The sequence below is a fragment of the Monodelphis domestica genome, chromosome 8 (genome assembly GCF_027887165.1).
Source record: "Monodelphis domestica isolate mMonDom1 chromosome 8, mMonDom1.pri, whole genome shotgun sequence".
Classification (NCBI taxonomy): Eukaryota; Metazoa; Chordata; class Mammalia; order Didelphimorphia; family Didelphidae; genus Monodelphis; species Monodelphis domestica.
This window is the reverse complement of record NC_077234.1, coordinates 249,304,814-249,330,433: the sequence shown is the minus strand read 5'-3', so window position 1 is coordinate 249,330,433 and position 25,620 is coordinate 249,304,814. Positions and strand designations below refer to the sequence as shown.

Genomic DNA, 25,620 nt, shown 5'->3' with positions numbered 1-25,620 from the left:
TTTCATCTTCTATTAACTATATTAACATTACTGAATAAAATACATAAACATATGTCAGTGTATATATAATATTTGTGAATATTCATTAAACAGTATTTATTTCAAATTTATTTCAAAATCTCTTGAGAAATTTTTGACTAAATAATGAATTTTTACTTTTTAACTCATTAGAGAGACAGAAAAATCCACAAAAGTAATCCAGCTCTTATTCCTCACTAAAGACTTGAATCATGAGAATGATATGTTTATGGTTCCCACAATGCAAGATGCTTCCTGCTCTGTCCATTTCCCCTTCTCCACTGAAAGTACAATTATGTGATTCTTGGTAATAAGGAGATGGCCATTTCCTAATAAAGAAGAGACTTGGAAAAGAAAATGAAGCTGTGGAAGGTGTTTTGAAATCGGAAGAAAATATCTAGGTTTCATCAGTGGTAGTGGGATAAATCAAGGAGGAATTAAGAGCTGAAAAGTATTTCAGGGACTAATGCACCACGAACTATATAGAATACAAACTCTTTTAATCTATTCAAACTTACTTCTTAGACTGCTTTCTTTTATATGCTATTCCCTTTACTATTGATGCATTTTCATCCATGAAATTGTCCATTTGGGGAATAATCTAGTCAATATTTTTCCAGATGAATCTCAGCCTTCCTTCTAATCCTTTCCCTCTTCCTGATTTAAAAGAATCAAGTGTGAGTTAATTATATTCTTTGATATACATGAAAACTTAACATTTCAGAAAAGGATAATCTTGACAATCTTGATATCTTGTTTCTTTGAAGAGAATACAAAATTTCTAAGACAAGAACAAAAGTAAATTTTATAATAACACCTTAGAGTGCTTTACATCTCGCCAATTAAAATAATAAAAACAATACCTAAAATACCCCACAGGATCTTTGTAAAGAAAAAATTAATATATGTAAAGTGCTTTTCAAATGTAAAGCTCTCTATAAATATTGGTTATCATGATGATAATTAACAATAGTAATAAATAAGAAGAGTTTTCCTCATCACCTTTCTTTATTCCCTTCATCAAATATGGAATTAGTGAGCTATCTTTACATCTCAAAGATCTAGCATAGAGAAGGTAGTTAATAAGTGCTTATTAAATGACTGACCAACTGCCTGATTGACTGAATGGACATAGGAATCATATGTTCCTGGAAATACAACAAAGTAGGATCAAAGCTCAGGTTTGTTTTTGCTATTACTGTCCTTCATCTGAAAATAAAAAATTCTCAACATTCTCCAGGCTTTAACAGTCATGGAATCCAACTACCAACTGTAATCTTCCAATGTAATTATGTCCCTTCCTTATCCCTATCTTCTCAAAGATCCAAAAATCTGATTGTAGCCTTTGAGCTCTCTCTCTCTGGAAAGATTAATCTCCAGATAAATTGAGACCCTTGAAAGACAGCATAGTCTAGAAGAAAGGTGAGTCTCTGGCAGTCTCTTGTTTTGATTCTGCATTTACCCTGCTAGCTATGTCATTTGCCTCATCTATAAAGTGGATATTCTAATTCCTTCACAATCTCTGTATTGGAAATTGTGCATGAATATAATGCAGTGGGAAATGTGAAATCACTTGGAAGCAGAAAAACAAAACAAAACAAAACACTATACAAATGTTAATAGGTTGGCTCATATGTAGAAAGCAGCATTTTGTTGACTACCCAGAATATAATCATGCCTAATATAAATCAGTGTGACTAAGTTCATCTTCATCTCTCATTCAGGGAAATTATTCTCTGTCTCTTAAGAAAGTAATCCTAAACCCTAAGCTCAAAACTTTACTCTCTGTAGGACATATGATCACATCAGTTCCCTCTTGTATCATTTCTTGGTCTTCTATATTTGTTTCTGACCCCATGTTGTATCCTACAGCTTGCAATATTCAATCAGTTTTTTTATATACTCAATGTGATTCAGATTTTTGAATCTCATTTCATCACCTCATCTTTCCAAATTGTAAATGACTCAAGGGTGAGAACTTGTAACTTATCTTAACACCGAATGGTACATGATCATTTTAAAAGTATATATTTGAAAGTGCAGTATGCATTCACTGACTGACCATTCTAGCTACATTTTCACCTATGATATTGTCCATTTGGGGAATGTAGGCATGATTCTTTTGGATGAATCCCCATCTTTCTTCTAGCTCTGTCCCTCTCCTTCTTCCTGATTTAAAAGGATCAAGAGCTAATTAATTATTTTTCTTGATCACCATGAAGAAAATCTCACACCTCTGATAAGTACTTTCTATGTTGCCTCAGTATCTTGTTTTATAGAGATATTTAACAGTATAGCAAAATTTCAGGAAATGGGAAAGCAAGGAAGGCAAAGATGCAAGGCTATTATTATTATTATGCATTTTTAAAGCTCCTGTTCTTTTTTTCCATTCCTTTTCTTCCCTACTTCTATTGTTTTATGGAATTTCCTCATACCAAAGAGTATAAAGATAAGAAAAACCTGTTCTGCCAGCATATGTTGTTTCCTGTTTGCAGAATCAACTTCCTACTTGTTAATTCGTGATTATCAATGATTCAATCCAACAGGAGACTATCCGATGGGATTGATATTTTTCTTTCTAGAATGGTACAACCTATTCTTACTAACCTATTCTATTGTTCATGGCTTTGTCTCTTAACAGGGAATCCACTGTTGAGCTAAGCCTCCAATCTATGTTACTTGAAGCTGGTTGGACCCTTCACATGAGATTCACCCATTACTTGAATCCTCAGGTCTGTAAATATTGGGAGTTTGGTTATCTAGTTTTTCTCAATTTTATGAAATTACCAGTTTTATATATAGAAACACCTTACTCTTGCTTACAATTATGCTTTTGAATTATCTTTTTTTTTAAATTATAACAAATAACTGATGTCATATTGGATTGATACACTCCTTTTTTTTGCTAGAATTATTGTTTAAAATAGAAACAGAAACTGGAATCTTAGTTGTTCTAAATGATAGTCAATTTTGGGTCTTTGACAAGGTAAGTGCCTCTCTCTGCAAATTATTATTATTTTTAAAAACCGCTATGATTCTGAGATAACCTTGTGCATGCATAGAATGCATTTTGAGGATTTTTAAGAACTTCCAATATTCAAAGTAATTATGTAGGTATTCCCCCTTCCCCCCAATGTAGATCACTCTCTTCCATAATTGTCCCTTCCTGTGTAACACTTGTCTATGCCTACTCATGCCTGTCCTCACAATGGATCTACCCAATGTGCTAGGGTCTTCTTAGCTTTCCCTTATTTGACTAAAAGTTGTGTTCTTCCAGTAGAATATATAAGCTCTTTGAAGTAGAAACTGTAAATGCTTGTTGAAAGGAATCACCAAACTGCTTTCCAGTTTTTCTAATAGTTCTGACCTAAGAAGGAATCCTTTATCTAGCAGTTTATGTTCTTGGGTTTTCTTAAAATGGGGTACTGTGTTCAATTCATTCTAGATCTTGCTTATTTATTCAATTCCTCTAATAAACTGTTCTATTTTTGGACCATCATGAAATAATTTTGAGGATTTACATCATGTTATGTGGAAATCCAGTAATGATTAGGCTCCAATCATCAGTGCTCCTTCCCACCCCATCTGTTTCCCTTGAGTTGCTAGAATTTTGTTCATCTAAATTAATTTTGTAAAACTTGCTTGATTTGGTTTTATAAGATAACTTCTAGGTAAACTGGTATAGCACTAAATATATGTTAACATATATAGTATAGTAATTCTTTTGCTTTTAGATTATTATACTTATATAATCTAGTATAAATAACTTTTTTCTAATTATTTAATTTTTAAAAATTTTAGTAGAGGACATTTTGTAGTTCTACTTAATATAAGTTCTGAGAATGTTTTTGTAGGTCACCTTCCAAATATTTTATACATTTTCCAGTTATTTTTATTTTTTTTTTAGACCCTTACCTTCCACCTTAGAATCAATACAGCAGAAAAGTGGTAAGTGCTACGCAAAGGGAGTTAAATGACTTGCTTGGAGTCACACAACTAGGAAGTGTCTGAGGCTAGATTTGAATCTAGTACCTCCTACCTCTAGACCTGGCTCTCAATCCACTGAGCCACCTAGCTATCAGCCCTTTCAGTTATTTTTTTTTTCAGTTTTTTTTAAACCCTTACCTTCCATCTTGGAGTCAATACTGTGTATTGGCTCCAAGGCAGAAGAGTGGTAAGGGCTAGGCAATGGGGGTCAAGTGACTTGCCCAGGGTCACACAGCTGGGAAGTGTCTGAGGCCAGATTTGAACCTAGGACCTCCAGTCTCTAGGCCTGGTTCTCAATCCACTGAGCTACCCAGCTGCCCCCTTCAGTTATTTTTAAAGGGAATTTCCTTTTCTATTGTTTCCTCTTTCTTTTTTTTTTCTCTTTAGAAATATGGATAATATACCTGATTAAATGTTAATCCTATTGTAGAGTTGTTAAAAATATGGCTCTAATTTAAGCACTCTCAATTCAGGTTCCATGTTGAGATGAAATGAGGTATTCACATGGCACTGAATTTTACACCATGGACAAAAGTCTCACCTTTCAGGGACCAACCAATTAATCAATAAACATTTATTAATTTTATTTTATGTATCAGCTACTGTTCTAAGTGTTGGGGTTACAAAAGAAGGCAAAAAACAGTCTTTGCTTTCAAAAGTCTAATGGAGAAGACATATATGAACAAATATATATACCAAATATATTAGGATAAATAGGAAATAATTATATGGGAGAAAGCATTAGAACTAAGAGGGGTTGGGGCAAGCTTCCATAGAAGGTGGGATTTTAGTTGAGACTTAAAGGAGGATGGGGAGGTCAATAGTTGGAGTGGAGGAGGAAGAGCATTCCAGGTAATGGGCAGCCAGAGAGAATGCCCAGAGCTTAGATGGAGTACCTTATATAAGGAAAAGCCAGGATGCCAGTATTATTGGATCTAAGAATGTGTTGGAGTAAGGTGTTAGAAGACTGGAAAGATAGGAGAAGGGTAGGTTATAAAAAGCTTTGAATGCCAAACAAAGCATTTTGCATTTGATCCTGGCATTGGAATGTATTGAGGGGTGGGGTGGAGGGTGATATGATCAGATTTATGATTTAGGAAAATTATCTCAGCAACTAAATGGAGGGCAGATTGAAATAGAGAGAAACTTAAGGCAGGCAGATCTACCAGCAGGCTATTCCAGGTGGGAGGTGATGAGAACCTGCAATAAAGTGGTGGCAGTTTTATAAAAGACAGATGTATTCAAGAGATGTTGTAAAGGTGAGATTTACAGGTCTTGGAAATAAATTGGATATGGGGGATGAAAGATAGAAGTCTTGAATAACTTCTAGATTGTAAGCCTGAAGGACTGGGAAGATGGTTGTGTTTTTTACAGTAATAGGGAAGGTAGGAGGTAGAAAGGGTTTAGGGTAATTTAGATGAGTTTGGTTTTGGATGTATTGATTTTAAGATGTATACTGGATATACAGTTTGAGATGTCTGAAAGAAAACTGGAAATGTGAGCTTGAAAGTCAACAAAGAAATTGGGGCTGAATGGGTAGATTTTAGAATGGTCAGCATAGAGATGATAATTAAATCCCTGGGAGCTGATGAGATTTCTAAGTGAAAGAGTATGGAAGAAGAAGAGAAGAGGGCTCAGGACAGAACCCTGAGGGACATCTATAGTTAGAGGGCATGGTCTGGAGGAGAATCCAGCAAAGGAAACAGAGAAAGAGTGGCCAGATAGGTAGGAGGAAAACTAGGAGAGTTTGAAAACCTAGAGAGAAGAGAATATTAAGGATGAAAGATCAAAAGTGTCAAAGCTTTTTTTGTGTGTGAAAGCTCAAGGAGAATGTAAATAGAGAAAAAGCCATTGGATTTTACAATTAAGAGATCATTAATGACTTTGGAGACTTTGGAGAGCAGTTTCAGTGCCAGATGGGGGTTAAGAAGTGATTTAGGAGAAAAAGTAGAAGTGCCTGTTGGAGATAGTCTTTTGGGGGAGTCAATTACGAAGGACAGAAGATTATAGTACCATAGCAAAGAAGGAAGGATCAAGTTATAGTTTTTTCAAGACAGTTGAGATATAGGCATATTTTTAGGCAGTAGAGAATGAGCCAGTAAAGAGGGAAAAATGGAGAAGTGAAAGAGAAAAGGAGTAATTTGTTGAAGGAGATAGGATAATGGGATTACTTAAAGTAGAGGAGTTGTCAAGAAGTAAGGATACATTATCTTGTGAGACAAAGATGGAGGAGGAGAGAGTGGCAGAAAAGAAAGGTACATGACATATGAGGAAGAAGGGAGAAGAGAGACCTCAAGTTGAATGGCTCAGTTGTTTTCTTCTGTAAAATCTGAGGTCAGATTCTCAGCTTAGAAAGTAGGGAAAGGAATCCATATGTGATATTTGAGAAGGGAGAAACATGTTTGGAAGAACTGTTGGGGAGCGTGGGATAGTGAGTTGATAGGGAGGTAGAGTAGGATTGTCTAGCAGCACTGAGGAACCCAATGAGGTTCAGTAACATTTGTGGCATTTAAAAGAGTGAATGCCATAAACTGTAATAGTTAAAATGGTGGAAGACTTAAATTGTAGTAGATAAAGAGTGGATGAGTAAATTGTAACCACAGGAAATATGTTTTCACCACAGTGTCTTGTTTTAAATCAAATATAAGGTGGTTGCCAGGGAAATATTCCCAATTATGAATATACCCAAGTCAACTGGGTTTTATAGAGAATTTAATTAATAATACAAATAGGAATTAAAGAAAGAGAGAGAGAGAAAAAAAGGAAAGAAATGAGGAAAAAATAGTCCATCCCAGGCAGCCCTGGCCAACCCAGGCTTAAGCCCTGAAAGAAAATATTAGTCAATCCTTAATCATTCACCATAAGATCTGTTCAAGCGAGGATTCAGGGGGACAGAGTCTCCTCAGAGGTAGTTCCAGCCAGAGTCAGCCTCCCTTAAGAGACCTCTTTAGAGATTGTCCTTCTCTCAACAACCTCCTTAGAGCCTGTCTCTCAAGAGACTCTTCATCTCAAGAGATTCTCTTCTCAACAGGCTATCCTTTTCTTATATAGGGGGTTTTCTCCTATGTCACCTCCCCTAAGTTCTTCCATCTACCAATCACAGTAGACGTTTTCCAAAGGACAGCCCATTCTGAATTCACAGCTGAGTAGATTAATCCTTTTAGTAATCCATACCTGAGTAGGTTAGAATCTCTGAGTAAGTTTCTCACCTTTTTTGTCTTGGCAAGTTTACAAGTTGCCTGACCTTTAATAGGTACTTAGCACCCCTTTATATTAATTCTAAAAATAGGCATGGCTTAAGTATGGGTGTAAGTATTTTTCATTGTTCAGCAAGGAGTTTTCTCCCCAAAAGCAGTCTTAAGAATGGGTGGGGTAGAGGTCTTCCCATTTTTGATCTAAGTAGAGTTCTCACATTTAGATCTAAGTAGCTTCACTGTTTAAAATGGGGAATGGTCTTAACCAAATGTTCTAAGGTAGAGTCTGAGAATCTTTTAATATTCACAAGTCTGAGAAATTTCAAGATTCACACATTTTTGTAATGGACTTTAGAATGGTTGAGATTGTAATTTTCTCATCTTCATTCAGCACCTGAAGGAGCAGGATGGAACTGTGTCAGGGCAGAGCTGAGGTGGTTGTAGGTGAAGTTCAAATTAAAACCCAGGTAGTCCTTAGAGCAATGGATTTTGAATGATGTGATTTGGTGATGCTTTGGACTTCCAAATCCTAGCAGAACTCTCTAAAGACCTCTTTTTTTCTGAGCCAACTAAATGTGTTTGAGTCTCCTGAAGGGTTATGCTCTTTGTCCCTTTTTTAGTGGCTGAGATGGGGAGTTAGTAAAATTTGCCCTAATAAAGATGAATTCTTTTTGCAGCCAGCTCCCTGATGGGGATATGCAAGGAAATGGATGAAGTTCCTAATGGAAATGGATATGATATATTAGATTTATTTGGAGTAGGGGACAAGGCTTGCCCAAGGATTGGGTTCTCTGGTCCCAATCAGGGACCATATGTAAGCCCTCACAGTTACCTGATCCATGCAATTAAAGCAATACAATATTGGGTCCCCAGTGAGGTGAAAGATACTTTTTTACTGATGGACATTAAGGAAATTATGTCAGGGTCAGGAAAGATGCATTAGGAAACCACTGATCCTACCACAATATTTTATTCTAGATTGAGGTTTCCCAAGTACTCCATTCTCTTCTCTCTTCTCTTCTCTTCTCTTCTCTTCTCTTCTCTTCTCTTCTCTTCTCTTCTCTTCTCTTCTCTTCTCTTCTCTTCTCTCTCTTCTCTTCTCTTCTCTTCTCTTCTCTTCTCTTCTCTTCTCTTCTCTTCTCTTCTCTTCTCTTCTCTTCTCTTCTCTTCTCTCTTCTCTTCTCTTCTCTTCTCTTCTCTTCTCTTCTCTTCTCTTCTCTTCTCTTCTCTTCTCTTCTCTTCTCTTCTCTCCTCTCCTCTCCTCTCCTCTCCTCTCCTCTCCTCTCCTCTCCTCTCCTCTCCTCTCCTCTTCTCTTCTCTTCTCTTCTCTCTCTTCTCTTCTCTTCTCTTCTCTTCTCTTCTCTTCTCTTCTCTTCTCTTCTCTTCTCTTCTCTTCTCTTCTCTTCTCTTCTCTTCTCTCTCAATGACTCTGTCTCTGTCTCTATCTAATCTCATTTCTTCATCTAATATTTCTTTGCTTATTCCTGTGCTTATAGAAAAAACTTCTAGTACAGAACCTGTTAAAATAGAGTCTTTGCAGGCATGTGCTTCTTGTTAAGTTTTCCTCCATACATTGATAAAAATATGTGATGTTTGTTGTTTATATTATTACAATCGTGATACTTTCTAAGACATAACTTGGATGAGTGAAACCACACATATACCTGCTGACCTCATATATAACATTATTTTCTTATGCATATGATGAAATTCAATTGATAAATTAAATATACTGTAAGACATCATCACCATTAATACAATATAATATTGTACAGATGGTTCTTGCTTTATCTTTTAACACCTATATTAATTTACTTTAACATATGGTCTCTCTCTCCCCACTTCTGCCCTTCATCTTGGTACTCCTGTGGCTTCCAAACTCAACAGCAACCCCTATCTTCCTCCATGGGCACCTAAAAACCCCTCCAAATGAAAGGGTTGACAGGTTCTCTCTACTGTGAAAGCCTGACTGCTGTCACAGACAGACCTTGGTCTCAGAGAGAGAATACCTTTGATCCATTCCTCCCACCAGGTCTTCAGGTACTAAAACTGTAGAAATTGAAACCTTGGATAAGGGAGAACTACTATATTCGTAAGAGGCAGTCTGGTGTATTGGTTGAAGAGCTCCTTTTGTGGTCAGGAAGACAACTTTTAGTCCTGCCTTTAACACATATTAACTGTGTAACACGGCAAATCACTTAACCTGGCCTCAGAAAAATGTGAACTACAATAATGGAGAGGAAAAAATTATGCTGATCTGCATTGATAGAACTCCTTTTTATGGATCTCTATATCAAACAAACCACAAGTCCAGAACAGCAGATACATGCATATATACATTTCCCATGCACATATAGATTATGCTAGTTGTATCATCAATAGTGCAATATAAATCCAACAATGGATTTTTATAATATAGATGTGATCTCTTTCCTTTTATTGAAAAAAATTTTATACCTATGTACATTAGTGAAATTATTCTGTGATTGCCTTTCTCTGCATTATACCTTTTTAGATTGTTATATTGGCCTTATATTGGCATAGTGTCTTATTTCTCTATTAGTGAGAATAACTTTTGCAGCATACAAATCAACTGATTTTATATATTTTGTAGATTCTACTTACCACTTAAATCCATTGATAGTAGGATTTTCCCTTCTTCCCCCTTAGATATTTCATTAATGTCTTCCTTGATTTCTTTTTCTGTTGTTGGGTTTGTTACCATCTTTTCATTTGATATTTTGGCCATTTTATCCATAATCAGATTTTTAAAAATTCTTTGTTAGCATACAATTATCTACCTTTAAAAATCTTTCATTATTAGTATTTAATTTTGCTTTGTCTTCCAAAATGTAACTTAGTTGCTTATCAGTTATATTATTTATATTTTAGTTTATACATTAATTTCATCTTTTCTTTTTAGTTTTCTCTTTTAATGCATCCTTCTTTTATTAATATTCTCTTTTACCATTTTGTTAATATATGTATGCTTTTAGAAAATGATTTTTTTCTTTTTGAGGATAGATTTTGGTTTGTTTTCAAATGTTTTCAATTTCATACAAATATAACACATATATGTATATATTCCATCATTTGTTCTTTGACACTATTTAGCTTACCTTTAGGTTTATGTTTCCTATATTTTTTAACTTACCTATGTTTTATTGTTTTACTTAGTTTTTCTTGCCTTCTCCCATTTATTTGTAATTTTATACCCTACAACATGACTTTTCTGAATTTTTAAATATTAAGTTATTTCATATCCTAAAAAAAAGAAAAGTTGCTAAAATCTTTCAAATATAATTATCCAACAACATATTGAATTCTATATTTTGCATTTATCTATTTTAAAAAAATTATGCACTGTAAAAGATAACTATTAAAATCCATTACATAACTATACCATTTTGAAATTTGATAATTTCTTTTAAAATGCTTAAAATTTCTCTTAGAAATGCTATTGTTGGGTGTGTGTATATGTGTGCTTAATAATGATATTGTTTCATTGACCTTGTGTTGTGAAGCAAAATGCATATTCAATTTCTTACTCTTGATATTATCAGATTATATTTTTTCTTACCTAAAATGATAATTGCCATTCTTGCTTTTTTGAAACAATCTGATAAATAACAAGTGTTTCTGCCCCTCATTTTTGCTGTTATGTTTTTAATTCAGTTCAACAAACTTTTAGTTTATGTATTTGGCAATGATGATACTAAGGAAAAAAAAAACATCTCTTCTTTCAAGAAGTTTCCATTTTTCTGGGGATTTATAACCCATACACAGATAAGTCAACTCTACAAAATTAATATAAAAATTAATTCAAGGCAATTTCAAGAACGAGTCCTAAAATCTAGGGAATTCAGGAAAGCATTTGTGTAGGAGGTGGAGGTTTATGAGCTGTGTTTTAGAGAAAGCTAGAGATTCTGAGAAGTGAAGATGAGGATGAAGAACATTCCACACATGAAGGAAATAGAATGTTGTGCTCGAGGAACAGTTACCAGGCCAGTTTGACTGAAACAGAGTATAATGGTGAGTAATATAAAAAAAGACTAGAAAAAATTTGGTGGAAAATAGAAAATGAAAGATTTAAAATCTTTTGGATCTTATATTCCATCCCACAAGTAATAGGGAGCTAATGGAAATTTTTAATTAGACCATGGTATGATCAGATTTGTTTTAGGAATACTAGTCTGGCAGCTATAGAGAGAATAGTTTGGAGGCAGGGTGAGACTGAAAGCAGGAAGATCATTCTTTGTTATTATAATAATCTAGAAGAGACATAAGGTCTAAACTATTCCTTTTCCTCCCTCCCTCTCTCCCTCTTCCCCTTCCTTCCTCCTTTCCTCCCTTCCTTCCTTCCTCCCTCCCTTCCTTCCTTTCTTCCTTCCTTCTTTCCTTCCTACCTAAATATTCAGAATACCTCTTGCCCTGCCCAAATATCCATTCTCTTCACTCGGATAATATTAATTTGTGGCAATGTTTTCCAAGATGGGCTAATTTACTTCTCTACTACCCTTACTGCTTTTACATTTTGGATTATTCTAGAATCTTATTTCCATTTATATAGTATAACAATTAGTGTCTTAATTCTTCCCAGGTCTTCTGTAGAGGGGGAGGAAGACAAAAGCTTTGTTCCCTCCTCTATCACATTTTTTAGTCTTTTGTAGATCATCATTCTTCTCCCCTTTCCTTATCCTAACACTTTTGACCTTTTGCCCATCAGGTCCTTTTGCCTCTACCTATTCTTTTTCTATTTTCTGGCTTTTAATGAAATACCTCATCTATGCCTAGAATCATATTAGCATTGGCTTTTTTTGCTTATTTTCTTCTTTTTTTTTGAAGTATTTCCATGTCAACTAACTGAATAGTTAGTTGACATGGAAATACTTCAAAAAGAGAAACATATGAGTGTTAAATTGAAAGAATGAAGAAAATCATCATTGAAAAAATATGATTTTTAGTAAAATTTAAAAAAATATAAATCATTACCTCAAAACAAATCATAAATTTAGTAGATCAGAAAAATAGCCTTCTTTTGTTAAAATGAGAAACTTACCTTTCTTTTATTATTATTTTCATTACTGCATTTGGTGTATTTCATGTTATTTTGATGTACTGTCTGAAAATCAACCTTTTAATTCATCATCTTGCCAAAATGATCCAGTGAGTTCATTTAAAAAAAAAAAAAACTAAGGGGGCAGCTGGGTGGCTCAGTGGATTGAGAGTCAGACCTAGAGACAGGACGTCTTAGGTTCAAATTTGGCCTCAGACACTTCCCAGATGTGTGACCCTGGGCAAGTCATTTGACCCCCATTGCCTAGCCCTTAGCACTCTTCTGCCTTGGAGCCAGTATGACTCCAAGATGAAAGGTGAGGGTTTAAAAACAAATTAAATATAGGCTCTACCATGCCACATTTGGCGCTTTGAAAATCATAAAGTTTTATTCAAAAGAAAAGTATTATTCTGATCTTCATCATTACTTTATATCTCTGCTGTATTTATTTCACTTTGTCACCAATTTTTAAGCAACAAAGATACTTTAGGCTACATTTTTATAGAAATACCACCAGATTTAAAAATAGCAATTATACTTAGATATAATTATTAGATCCTGAATTGGCACAGTAAGATTAAAAGACTGCATGGAAATCACTCTTAAAATAGCTGGCCTTAAAAAACCAAACAAACAATGCTGTGTCTAATTCTGTATGTACATACAAAAAAAATTCAAATTTGACAGAAACAGTTTTTTGTTACACTGATGCAAAAGGGTATATATTAAATTTCTTTGTATTAGTTGGGTCTTCCTGATTTTCATATTCTCAGCATAAGAAGATTGACTGGAGGCTTCCTCCTTGCTTTCATGTAGGCTTTAAGTATAGACATGGGCTAGGATCTGATTAAGAGATGAATCACTTGCCATACTTGATTCTACTGTCTAGAAGCCCTATATTTGGACTACGTGGACCAGATATAGAAAGCTCATTAAGAGTCTATCTATCTATCTATCTATCTATCTATCTATCTATCTATCTATCTATCTATCCATCTATCTATCTATCTATCCATCCATCTATCTATTCATCCATCCATCTATCTATCTATCTATCCATCCATCCATCCATCTATCTATTCATCTATCTATCTATCTATCTATCTATCTATCTATCTATCTATCTATCTATCTATCTATCTATCCATCCATCTATCTATTCATCCATCCATCTATCTATCTATCTATCTATCTATCTATCTATCTATCTATCTATCTATCTATCTATCCATCCATCCATCTATTCATCCATCTATCTATCTATCTATCTATCTATCTATCTATCTATCTATCTATCTATCTATCCATCCATCTATCTATCCATCCATCCATCTATCTATCTATCTATTATCTATCTGTCAGTCTATGTTTGTATGTATGTATGTATCTATCTGTCAGTCAGTCTGTCTATGTATGTATGTATCAATCTACATATCTATCTGTCTATTATCTATCTGTCAGTCTATCTATGTATCTATCTATGTATCTTTGTATCTGCCAGTCTGTCTGTCTATGTATCTATGTATCTATCTGTCAGTCTGTCTCTCTATCTATGTATCTAAGCATTTGTCTGTCTGTTTATCTTGCTATCTCCCTACCTTCCTACCTACTTATCTCTATCTATAAATAGATCTCTAAAATATCTCTATAAATATATCTTGCACAGGTGCTATAGATGGGGAATGATGAATTCAGATTTGAGAAGAAAGAGATCAGTCAGGATCACATTTGGAAAATTGTTCTGCACTTTCAATGATCACCAATTGCTCAGTGCCACTGAAACCCATCTTTTTAACACCAGTTTCTCCCTGCTAAATGGCTGTGAATTGGAAGAATTAAAATTATAAGCTATCCTAAGGACAATGCAGAGAAGAATGGTAGGTGTTCTCCTTATGTGTATCAAATAGTGACAAATGATCAATGATGATTTTTGCATGACAAGTGGCCTGAAATTCAAAGTTAATGATATGCATAACTAACTAAAGTAAGTAAGAGGGTTTATTAAAAGAGACTCCGTTTGATAGAGTTCTGCACTGCTTCCCCTGGCATATTAAAAGAACTAGAGGAAGGGCTCCAGAGCTTTGGGTGGATTCACTAGAAGGATTCATTCAAAGGCATGGACAAGTATATCATAGAATTAGAAAGCATGTGTGGGCTATAATCTGCCTAACTCACACTGTTGAGATAACTATTCAATTACTTTTGGGACATTTATGGTCAAGATTGGCACATAAAGTTATTGTGAAGTTTTAATGAGATAATTTATGCAAATGCTTTTAGACAGTCTCAAGCCAGAAATATGGAATTGAGCACTAGCATTTACAGCAATACTAATAATGTAGTAGTAGTAAGCTATAGCAATTGGAGTCAGCAAAGATAACAGTAGTACAGTAGTGGTGGTGGTGGGTGGTACGTTGTTAAAATTTCAAAGTATGACTTGCCTCACAGTCAGATAGCTAGGGGTTAAGCCACAATATGGGGCTCCAGAAAGAAGTCCTTTTCTCCTCTTTGCCCTTCTGGTTGTGTTGGTAGTGAAGATTTTTTGTTTGTTTGTTTGTTTGTTTCCTTTTTGGTGATTAGCCTCTATGTTTCTACTCTATAGTTGAGCGAAGCCTTGAAGGATATAGATCTTCTCTGAGTCACCTTTTGTATTGATTAACATTCTATAGATAAGTGAAGAAACAGAATGTAGATGGTTAAATGCAAAGCTGTTGCTCTGCAATTCCAGGAGGATCTCAGGTAATTAATCTGGGGTTGGGGACTAAAGACTCAATCATGGAATAGATGTCTGAAGAACACCTGGTTTTCTCAGCCTCTCAGGTACCGTTCCCTCAAGAGGAAGAAAGTAAATTTTTTGGAAATGGGTACTAACTGACCCCCCCCCCCATAGTTGCTTATTATTTGTAATAGTAATAATCCCTTTTTTGTACTGGAAACTAATTAGTTGGGAGTTGGGAGGAAGAATGTTTAGGAAAATTGTAGTTATTAAGACCACTTGAAAAATTTGATAGACATTTCCTTAGAGTGCAAAAATGGAAGAATAAAAGGATATTTTATCTAGCTCCACAGGGGCATGCCTTCGGAATCTGATGGAATTACTAGGAGCTAAAAAGAAGCTCCCTTCTGTTTCCTTGAAAACGTAGGTCCTGGCTAAGGTAATCTACTGGGAACCATGTGGACTCTCTATAGGATTTAGGTCTGTTCTTGGTCATTGATGATTGGTGAGACTGAACGAATCTGAGGCCTGTTTCATAATCTACAAAACAAAGGGGCTGAATGTGATGAACTTTAGGGTCTCTTCCAGTTTCACATCTATATAATATTGGGACATTAGGATTCTGAGGTGGATGACCCTGTGACTTAGACTAGTGATGCCTAAACTATCTTTGTGATCCTAAAAAAAATAGATCCATATTTTGTGATAGTGTTAATTATATTATGTAAATTAGAAAACTTAATGGCAATTTTTTTGGAGGTGAAACCTATGATTCATTTCACAATCTGATTTGCTAGAAGCCTTCCCTTTTGTTTCTCTAGATCCTGGGGATATAAAACAGGATATGATTTTATAAGTTACAGATAAATAACTTGCCATGTTGGAGTTCCCATTTATAAGGAAGCTTTTTCATTGCAATTACCTGGGCTAGAAATGGGTTATGGGTTGGATACTTTGAGTTATTTAGGTTCTTTTACTCATGACCATTGGTCCCAAAGGCTCACAAATGGATAGCTGAGGTTAGGTTTACATATGGAGTTTACTGAAGCAATTATTTCCGTTCTAATGCTCCGTAAGCACTTTTAGGATAGGATGTTGCTATGATTGAATGGATTACAGTGACAAATGGGACATTTTCTAGAAAAGGACATTGAAAAAGAAAATTTTCTTCTGGATGTTTTCTCATATTCCCATTTTATGTTTCCTTGATTTTAGGGGGAAAATATTTATATATGAATTCCATTCTCTATCAGAAAAGGAAACATGAAACACAGGCATGAAACAATGCTGTTTTTTTCTTTTTCTCTTTTACATTTATCCCAAGATTCAACAGAAGTCCTTATAAAGTTTCTCCTATCTACTGTTTCCTGACTAAAAATGATTTAACTCTTTTTTTTTTTTTTTACTTAATGCTCAAAGTCCTATGCTAGGAGCTATTGGAGATTCAAAGATGAATAGGACACAATTCCTCCCCTCATAGAGTGGATGCTTTCCAGTGGCATAAAAACCAAATTTGGATTTAAAAAACTCAAGTATTCAGTGCTTTCCAGGAAACATCATATTGCATTGGATGGTTCTTTTGGAGAAACTAGTTGATATGGAACATTAGGAAATGTCCGGATTTGATACATATTCCAAGCATAATTATTTGTGTATTATGGAGGATAACATGGCATTGTGAATAGTTCTCTAAGCCTAGCTTCAAATGCTTTTCCAAATACTATCCATGCAATTGTGAGCTGGCAAGTCACTGAACCTCTGAAAGATCATTTCATCATGTGGAAAATGGGGATGATAGTACTTACGCACCCTCACACAGATCTATTGGAGGGGAAAGTATTTTGAAAACCTTAAAATGCTATACATAAATGCAAGTTATTATTGTTTTATGTACCAGCAGGTCCTGTAATAGTATTATTTCTGAATCTATCCTGGCTAGGCCCTTACAGATGAATGAAGCAATTCTGGCTACAGGTAAACAATGAAAAATAAAACTAGTACTTTAAGAATGTGTGAATAGAAGTCACCTATATTCTGGGAACAAAGACTGCAAGGGCCCAGTTCCTGTAGAGGTGTCTGAAGAAGCATTCCTCTTGTTTTCTTCTCATCCTAGGCCATAGCCTTCTCATGAGAGACTCTTGTATTTCTAGACAGGTTGATTTTTTTTTCAGCAGCTTTATTTTTTATAGAGAATTCATTAATCCATTATACATCATCCTGCATTAGGGAAGTTTGTTATCTCCATCATCATCAATTGGAATTGAGCTGATATTGGTTCCTAATCCTTGGAGGTCTAGAATAACCTGTTTCCTGTTCTGCTTGAAACTCCTACTGGTGAGAAATAATTTGGAATGGGGGCTGAAGAGCTAGAGGGGACAAATAGAGTCAGGGCTCTTAAGAAGAATTTTTTCATAGAAGGGTAGAAGAAATGAACATTTCTCCATCCTATTTTTAATTATCCCCCAAACCGTGAATCTCAACCAAAAATATATGTATTGATAATGTAATACTTACCCTCTCTCTTCAGGCTACCCATTGTACTTTTGGATAGCTCTAATCTTAGTATTTTCCTTATATCAAACGAAAATCTTCCCTTCTGTAACTTCTAAATTTGTACTTCTGTCCTTTGGAGCCAAGCAAAACCAAATCCAGTTCTTCTTGAAGAAGGATGATTCAGGATGGAAGTAGGATGGACAGAAGGTCACTAATCAGATTTACCTATTTCTCATTTTTAGGAAAGGTGAGGATATCATTCAAAATATATTTTCAAGACCAGTGATATGAACAATGGAAATAGAATTTAAAAAAAGTTGTTTAGGATTAGTACAACTAGGTGTAAAGAACAGTCCCAGTGAATTGAATTTAGTACATGGGAGAGCAAAGGGAGGCATCATCTGATCATACTTTTAAAAAACATTTTCTCAAGGAGAAACATCCAACAGCACAATGAAAAGAAGACAGAAGACTTTGCCAAATGGTAAGAGCTACTTAGTGTTTGGTGTACATCTCATATTTTCTCACTCAGTTTCTGCTCTCCTTGTGAACCTATGTGCCCATTGTTGGGGGGTAACTCATCTGACACTTACTCTATGCAGTTAGAGGTCTTCAAAAACTGTAACTGAAAGAGCTTTATCATAACAATGAGAAGATCAAAGTTTTGGTTCTAGCTCTGCCATTTAATAGCCATGTGACCTTGGAGCAATTCACATAACTTCTCTGAACTCCAATTTTCCATCTATCAAAAGGGAATTCTGGCAAATTAGCCTACCTTGCCTATGTGAAAGTGCTTTGCTAACTGTAACAGAAATGTCAGATATTATTACAGTTGAATTTCTTGTATTGATTCCACTTTCTACTTCTCAGCTTCTCTGCCCATAAATTGTGCTTGCATGGTGTTCCTTTACTTTGGCTAATGTGTTTTTCCTTACTTCACTCACATTATCTCTCCATCAACAGCCTCAGCCCAACTCCCTGGAAAAGGCCTTCCTCATCGGGCCAAGATGGACGCGTTACCATGTTCCTCAAATCGGACCATATTGTTAAATGAACAAGAACATCAGTCCAAGCCTTTGATAATGCCACGTCTAAAACAAAACCAAGCCAAAATCAAGGTGTTGCCCCATCCTGGCCACAGGAACACATCTATTCCCTCATCATGCAGCAAACACCAGATGCCAATTAATCAATTATCCCATGTTGAGAATCAGCCAATGGCTGTACCCTTACCCCATCTTGACCATCTGGGCTCTGCCAAGCCTACAGCCACACAATTATCACGCACTAAACATTGGGCTAGAAGCACAATTCCTTCCTTGCCATTTCCTGATTTTAGGGCAAGGACACCTAGTGCTATAGCTTTACCATGCTCAGAAAACTCTATAACTCCTCCACTTAGCCCTGACCTCTGGAACAAGACTTCACTGGACCCAGAACACTTTCCTAGGATTCCCCAAGGATTTGACCACTGGGCTGAAAATGTACAACACCTCAACTATTGGCCCACAATTTCCCCATCCCCTAACTATCAGAATGAAGTTACATCCCATATAGACAGCAAAACAAAGGTCAAAAGTATACCTTCTCTATCCTTTGACCACTGGACCAAGGTCACAACTACTCCACTTCTATCCTATAATCCTCAGTCTAAAGTACCACAGACCCTGAGGCACTATGAAAGGGGTATAATCTCTCCAATACCATTGCAGATATTCAGTCACAAATACAGAGCCAAAGGTAAACCAGTGCCATGTTCTGATTCTTGCTCTAAAGCCTGTGGTGAACCAGGCACACATCAGAGGGCAAGTCCTCTACCAGAGGTTGATGAAAGGAAAGAAGAGAAAAGTGTTAAAGGTGGACTAAACTTCAACCAGTTGGTCAAAGCTTCAGATCCCAAACATTGGGCGACATATCCATTAGGACCAAAGGATCCTGAAACTGAGAAAAAGTTAGTCCCTAACCACCAAGTCTCACTTCCACCAGGTCCTGAGCGTTGGACTAAAGTTTTACCAGATTCTGACCTAAGGTGGACCAAAATTCCACCAGATCAAGAATACCAAGCTAAGTTTCCTCCTGACTCTAATATCTATACTGAGTTTTCTCTGGGCCCCAATTGCCCAAGTAATGATGAACTTGTGCCAGATCAGAGGCCAAAATCTCTATTATCTCCAATCCGGAAGGTTAAATCTTCTCTGGATACCGAATGGCAACAGAGAGAGGCTAAAATGGGTCCTAAATCACAAGTTCATTTTGCTTCAGGACTAAACCACAAAGTCAAATTTATACAAGGCACTGACCATAGCATTAAATATGAACGAAGATCTAAACAGCAGGATGGAATTTCATCATGTTCCAACTGCCAGACAAGAGCTACACCAGATCCTGACAAGAGAGCTAAAATTCCTTTAAAACTCAGAAATTATCCCACATTTGCTTTAGACCCCACACATTGGGATACACCTTCCCAAAATACCAATAATCAGGCTTCTACTTACTCACACCCTGACCATCAATCCACACTACCTCTGGGCAACACACAACAGGTCACATCTCCAACCCCCAAACAATGGATCAAAGCTTCAGAAGCACCCAAACACTGCACCACACATTTTCCATTGCTCAAAGATCCAGACACATTTTCCCTAGCACTAGACCTTCAGCAAATATCTCCACTGAGCTCTAAACATAGACAAATGAATCCACCAATCTCTGATGACCAGCTGGATACTCCAAGAGACCCTATCCCTTCACATCATGACCATGATGCCACAGCCTTACCACAGCCAGACAAACAGATGAAGGTTTTGTCAGTCCCCAAACACCAGACCCAGACAACAGAGAATAAAGAATCCTCGTGGTATTTTAATTATATTAAACCATATATAGTTGAGGGCGGTACTGTCCACAAAAATACTATGAATAACATCATAAGTTCTATCCCTCAGGAAGAAATAAAAAATGATATTAGAAAGCAAATTCTTCTTAAGAGGATGAAGGAATGTACTCATTTTCAGGATAGAACCCGCCTCTGTTCAAATTATATTGTCTGTATCCTCTGTGCTTCCTGGATTCCACATGGCTGTCCTCATTTGGATAAAATGAATGGAGAAGCAATAGCACAACTGTTGGCTATTCCAACACCTGTTCCCGGTTCTGATATAAGGATGGGTATTAAATTTATCCTCAGACTTCCCCCACAAAAGACATCTCTTGACATTTACCTCCCATTCACAAATTTTGGTATGCCCCACCACAAATATTATTCACCTGCTTTTCCTTCATCATCCTGTTCAGAACCTATGCCCTCTGAATCTCTTCTGGTCTCATGGCTTGACTGTAGCCATGATCAGCATCATCAGTCACCTCAGAGAAAAACGACTAAAAGTCCAGAACTATTACCAGGAAAAATGTCCAAGAGAAAAGAAGAATCAGTGGAATCTGGGGGAATTTTCAAAGCTTTTCTGGAGAGATATCAAATGAAGAGGAGGGAAAATTAAAGTGTCATTCTTTCCTAAAGTAATTGACTTTTGGTGTATTTTTTGGAAAATATCTTTTGTTTTTCCTTCTGAGTTAGTTGTTGACTTTTACATACAGGTATAACTTGGATTTTATTTTTTTACTGATTCATAATGTAATTATACTAATGCACTCTTCTAAGCAGGCAGAATAATAAGCTGCCATGTCTCTTTCTCTCTCCTTTATATTCCTTTAGTGAAGAATGAATTATTCCCACATTTCCCAGTGCAGCAGTATGATTATACCTTGTATGTGATTCACCCCATAAGATACGGTAAGGACTTGATGTACATGGGTCTCCTTTTATGTCAAGACATGAACTTATCATTCCTCTGTTGACAGATAATGTCTTTTAGTTAGGATACCTTTTTAGATCAGGTTATCTTCACAAGAAAGGTGAAGATCTTAAACTGTGGATTGCATTGTCTAATCCATCCTGGCTGCCAGCTCTTCAGAAAGATGGAAACTTCATCTGGTATTTGTATGCACAGGTTTACATCCTCTCTATGGAGTACTCAGAGGCTGGCAAGTAACAAACTTCCAAAGTCGTCTACATCTCTGAGAACTGGGTAACATTTCTAATTATTGTAGCATAATATGTGAGATGCAAATGCAGTTATTGAAAGCACAGTTAAGCTTTTCCAAGTATAAATAATTAACACCAGAGTGAATCTTCACACAGAAATTAAACAGAAAAGTACTAATCTATATTTTAATCATTTCAAAGAGGAATTGGATTTTCAGAATACAGGGCAGCTAGGTGGCCCAATGGATAGAGTGTTGAGTCTGGAGCTGGAAAGACCTGCGTTCAATCCAGTCTTAGATAGTTATTCCCTGTTTTCCCCTGAATAAGTCACTTAACCTCTATTTGCCTTATTCCATTGGAGAAAGAAATGCTAAACCACTCCAGTATCTTTGCAAAGAAAACCTCACAGACGGTGTGGTCCACAGGGCCATAGTTATCCTGAACAATGGTGGCTATATGCCTTTCTGTTCCAAAAGAAGGTATAATTGCTCCTAATTTTCTCCAATGGTTTAGGTAGCTGACTATTTCCTTGGCTTTTTCACTCTATGTGGTTGTCCAAAGAGTAATATGATTTCTGTTGCAAAGAGATGGACAAGTGGAAAGAACACTATAAGTAAGCTTGGATCCTATACACTCAATGCTCAGCATTCTCACATTTAACTTTCTTGACTTCAAGCATTCACCTAATTTCATTGGTAGCCTTATTTTCACTTTTGCATTGGCAACTGCACATATTTTTCGTTATGCACAGTAGAGGAAAAAAATGAGACTACAGACAAATTTGTGGAGCAGCTGGTATCCTATAAGACATTTTACTGGTCTTCTTCTCTTTCCATTCATTATTGTGTTTTTTTAATTTCCCCAATCCCCATTCATTGTTTTTCCATATTTTAATTGTTTGCTTATAAAACTCAAGTTTTGTGTTGCAATTTTGACTCCAAAGCGTGGTGCAAGTTTGGGTTCTAAGATGATGTTGAAACCTCACCAGGCTCATGTTTTCTGACAGCAGTGACTAACCAAAGTAGAGAGGTTTATAGCAGTATAGCATATAGTTCAACACCCTTCAGCTTAAAAAATGCTTTAGTTTTAAGAATGGTACAGTAATTTTTTTTGTGTTATGAAAAGTGAACATTTTCTTTATTTTTTCCCCTTTCCAAGAGATGTTAGCACATCTCAACATTGATGGAAAACCACTTAGAAAATGACTACCAGGTCCTGACCCCCAAGACTGAGGGTTATGCCCATCCTCTGAAGTGACTGTGTGCCCTGTTCCTCCCACATGAAGTGCTGGGCATGTCCTGCCCCCCTCTTACCCCATACAGCGAAGGAAAAAAGTGCTCCCATTGGGCTGCTGGGTGGAGGGGCAGGTGAAGCGAGGAATGTCCTCAGTGACTGTAGAGAGGGGAGGGGAATGGTCCAAACTCTCTGCTCCCCTCCATTTCTGCTGCCTCTGAACCACCCACCTTACCTTCTGTGGGCTCCCATTATGCTACTGTGCAGAGGAATGGGAGATGTGAAAAAATGTCATAAGGAATGAAGGATAAGGGAAAGGGAGCTGCTCCGTCTGAGTACCCCTGCCTTTCAAGTTACCAACTCTGGGGAGGCAGGTGGTTTCTTGTCAACAGAGAGTGCTCTATGTGCCATCTTTGGCACCTGTGCCATAGGTTTGCCATCATGTTAGCAAATAGGTCATAGAATTCTAAGGAATGATTAATGAAAAAAAATGTTTTCCATGTTATTGGTTTTATTTTGTGTACCACATTTTTTTGGGTTATTTCATACTCAGTTAGGAAAAGAGCATATTATCAGAATTAATGTTTTGTTATAAAGGATTATATGTAAAAAGGTGTATTTTCAGCAATCTCTAGTAAAAGATTAGAGCTTTTGGTGGTCACAGGAACCTCACCCCTTATTTCCCACTGATCTAATGTATCAACATTCTCATTTTTGACTTTCATATAATTTTCCAAGAATGATATCTCCTCAACAGTTGAAGATAGTATTTGTCTATGTTGTTGAGTCCCAGGTATTTTAACCAACCACTTTCCTCCCCCACAAAGTTACCTTATCTCACAGAGTTCTTAGAAGGTTTCATTTATCCTTTCTATATACAAATACAAATTCATAAGGTCCATGAATTTCATTGAATTTGGAGTTAGAAAACTTAGATTCAGATTTTGTCTTTGCCACTTACTTCCTATGTAATATCAAATGAATAGACTTCATCTTCACATCCCATAATGCAAGTCATCTTTCTCTCTGCCTGATGTACCCACCTCAGTTCTCCCCACTTGAACAATCACACTCACATTGGACCTAGACTTCTGCAACCTGAACCTCCATGATCTTGCCCCCAAACCTTAGGAAAGTAATATAGTTACCTTAATGCGCCATAGGGCACAGCCTATTTGATTATGAGTTAGTTCTCTTTGTCAAGAATAGTTCACTTCCTTTCCATCTCATCCTGCTGTCCATTCAAGGCATTCACTCCTTTCTAGGTGTTTATCCTTTCTTCTTTTCATTTGTCCAACTCCAATTTATATCTTCTCATGGGTACAGTAATTATATCAATAGTATTATTACCTCATGAAAGAATGTGTCAATTGACTGACCTTATATTTACTCACCATTTTTGTACCTCTACAGACCAAAACTCTTTCCTCTTGGGCCAGCTTCCATTGTTAGAATTTAAGCTTCTTGATGGCAGGGATTATATTTCTCTTTTGGAATTTATAGCCATAGTACTTAGCACAGTGCCTGGGACATAGTAAACACTCAATCACTTCTCTTGGGTCTCCTCCAGGTTTAAATCTATGATCCTATAATTTTCTGCCTCAATATCAAAATGCTTATATATAAAGTTCTCCTAGAACACATTATCTCAGAGTATATTTGTTTGGACATATGTTCTTAGCTATGTGACAATGAGTAAGTAACTTAGCTCACTTGAACCACACTATCCTCATCTTTAAAGTGAGTGGCTGATTTTTATGGTGCCCCTGTGTCACAGATCTCTTTTGTATTCTTGGACTGGAAAAATGTCTCCTCACCTTTTGTTGACTGTCATTCTGGAATTCAATTAGAGGCATTATTTTAAAGTTATTTGGAGAGAAATGTTAAGAGAACTCAGCTGAGTGCTTTTTCTACTTCCACACCTTGTTCTGGCTCTTAGATTGCTTTTTTTTTTAATCCTTACCTTCTGCCTTAGAAATAATAAATATTAAATTGAAGGCAGAAGAGCAGTAAGGGCTAGAAAATTGATATTAAATGACTTGCCAATGGTAATCCAGCTAGGAAGTGTCTGAGGCCAGATTCTAACCCAGGTCCTCCTAACTCCAGGACTGGTGCTATATCCACTGCTTAAATTAGATTTTGAAAGATTTATGGTTCTCCAATAGGATGAAGAGATCGAATGTGCAATTAGCAAAATAGATTCAAATAGGATAATATAAAAGATCAAAGACATAGGATAGATCTATGTAACATAAAGGAGGAAATGAATGCTAGGGCTTTAACACAGTCTTAGAAGAGCTTGAAGCAAAGAAATATGCATTAATTTCTTTATAATTCTTCTATATAGAGCATGCATTTTGAGACTGAACAAACATCATATGTTGGTTTCCCAGGTGGAATGCTTTGTTGAATATATACAACAATGGCAGAGTCAGTGTGGCTCCTGAAATATTAGATTTCCATGGAATCAATTAGAAATCCCAATGGTGTTAAGGGTTAATAGTGTTAAGCATTTTAATGTGGCTACTTTAAAAAGAATGGTTTTATTATTGTGATTGCCTATACTTCAAATCAAGATGGTTTGAACCCTACCACCACCACTTCCCTGATGATGGACAAGTCATTTAATCTCTCTAATTCATAGATTTTTGCCCTGAAAATTGATATAATGCCTGTCATATCTAACTCACAGTTTTGTTGTGAGGCTCAACTGCAAGATTATGTACACTGTTTTGTGTTCTTTGAAGTGCTATATAAATATGAGCTGCTGTTTGCTTGAGAAATTCTTGCAGCAGCCATGTGAAAGAATCAAATGTACAAACAACACACTGATAAAGGCTATTCATCAAAACAAATGTTTAGATTAAGTGTAGTTTTT

General features: G+C 36.1%; 1 protein-coding gene and 1 long non-coding RNA gene across 11 annotated transcripts in view; one reads left to right on the top strand and one right to left on the bottom strand.

Moving 5' to 3' along the window:
• LOC103100621 (uncharacterized) overlaps positions 1-1,283 on the bottom strand; it is a 33,406-nt gene extending 32,123 nt beyond the window's left edge. The window contains exons 1-2 of the long non-coding RNA XR_001624047.2: positions 1,021-1,283; positions 537-675 (exon numbers count right to left, since the gene is read on the bottom strand). This is a non-coding gene — a long non-coding RNA (uncharacterized LOC103100621). The remainder of the gene's footprint in view (positions 1-536; positions 676-1,020) is intronic.
• A 16-nt stretch (positions 1,284-1,299) lies between these two features.
• On the top strand, positions 1,300-20,983 carry LOC103099479 (uncharacterized). 10 transcript variants are annotated; one of them, XM_056807099.1, is made up of 9 exons: positions 1,306-1,440; positions 2,660-2,750; positions 13,922-14,132; positions 14,858-14,994; positions 15,317-15,394; positions 16,872-16,945; positions 17,198-17,305; positions 17,898-17,948; positions 18,428-20,983. In XM_056807099.1, the coding sequence occupies exons 8-9, from the start codon at positions 17,918-17,920 to the stop codon at positions 20,962-20,964; spliced, it is 2,568 nt and encodes an 855-aa protein (XP_056663077.1). In that variant the 5' UTR covers positions 1,306-1,440; positions 2,660-2,750; positions 13,922-14,132; positions 14,858-14,994; positions 15,317-15,394; positions 16,872-16,945; positions 17,198-17,305; positions 17,898-17,917; the 3' UTR covers positions 20,965-20,983. The 10 variants fall into 10 exon arrangements, with proteins under 10 accessions (XP_056663081.1, XP_056663077.1, XP_056663079.1 ...); XM_056807101.1 differs by lacking the exons at positions 14,858-14,994; positions 15,317-15,394 and adding an exon at positions 17,604-17,711; XM_056807098.1 differs by having other exon boundaries at positions 14,858-15,394.
• The last annotated feature ends 4,637 nt before the right edge of the window (positions 20,984-25,620 follow it).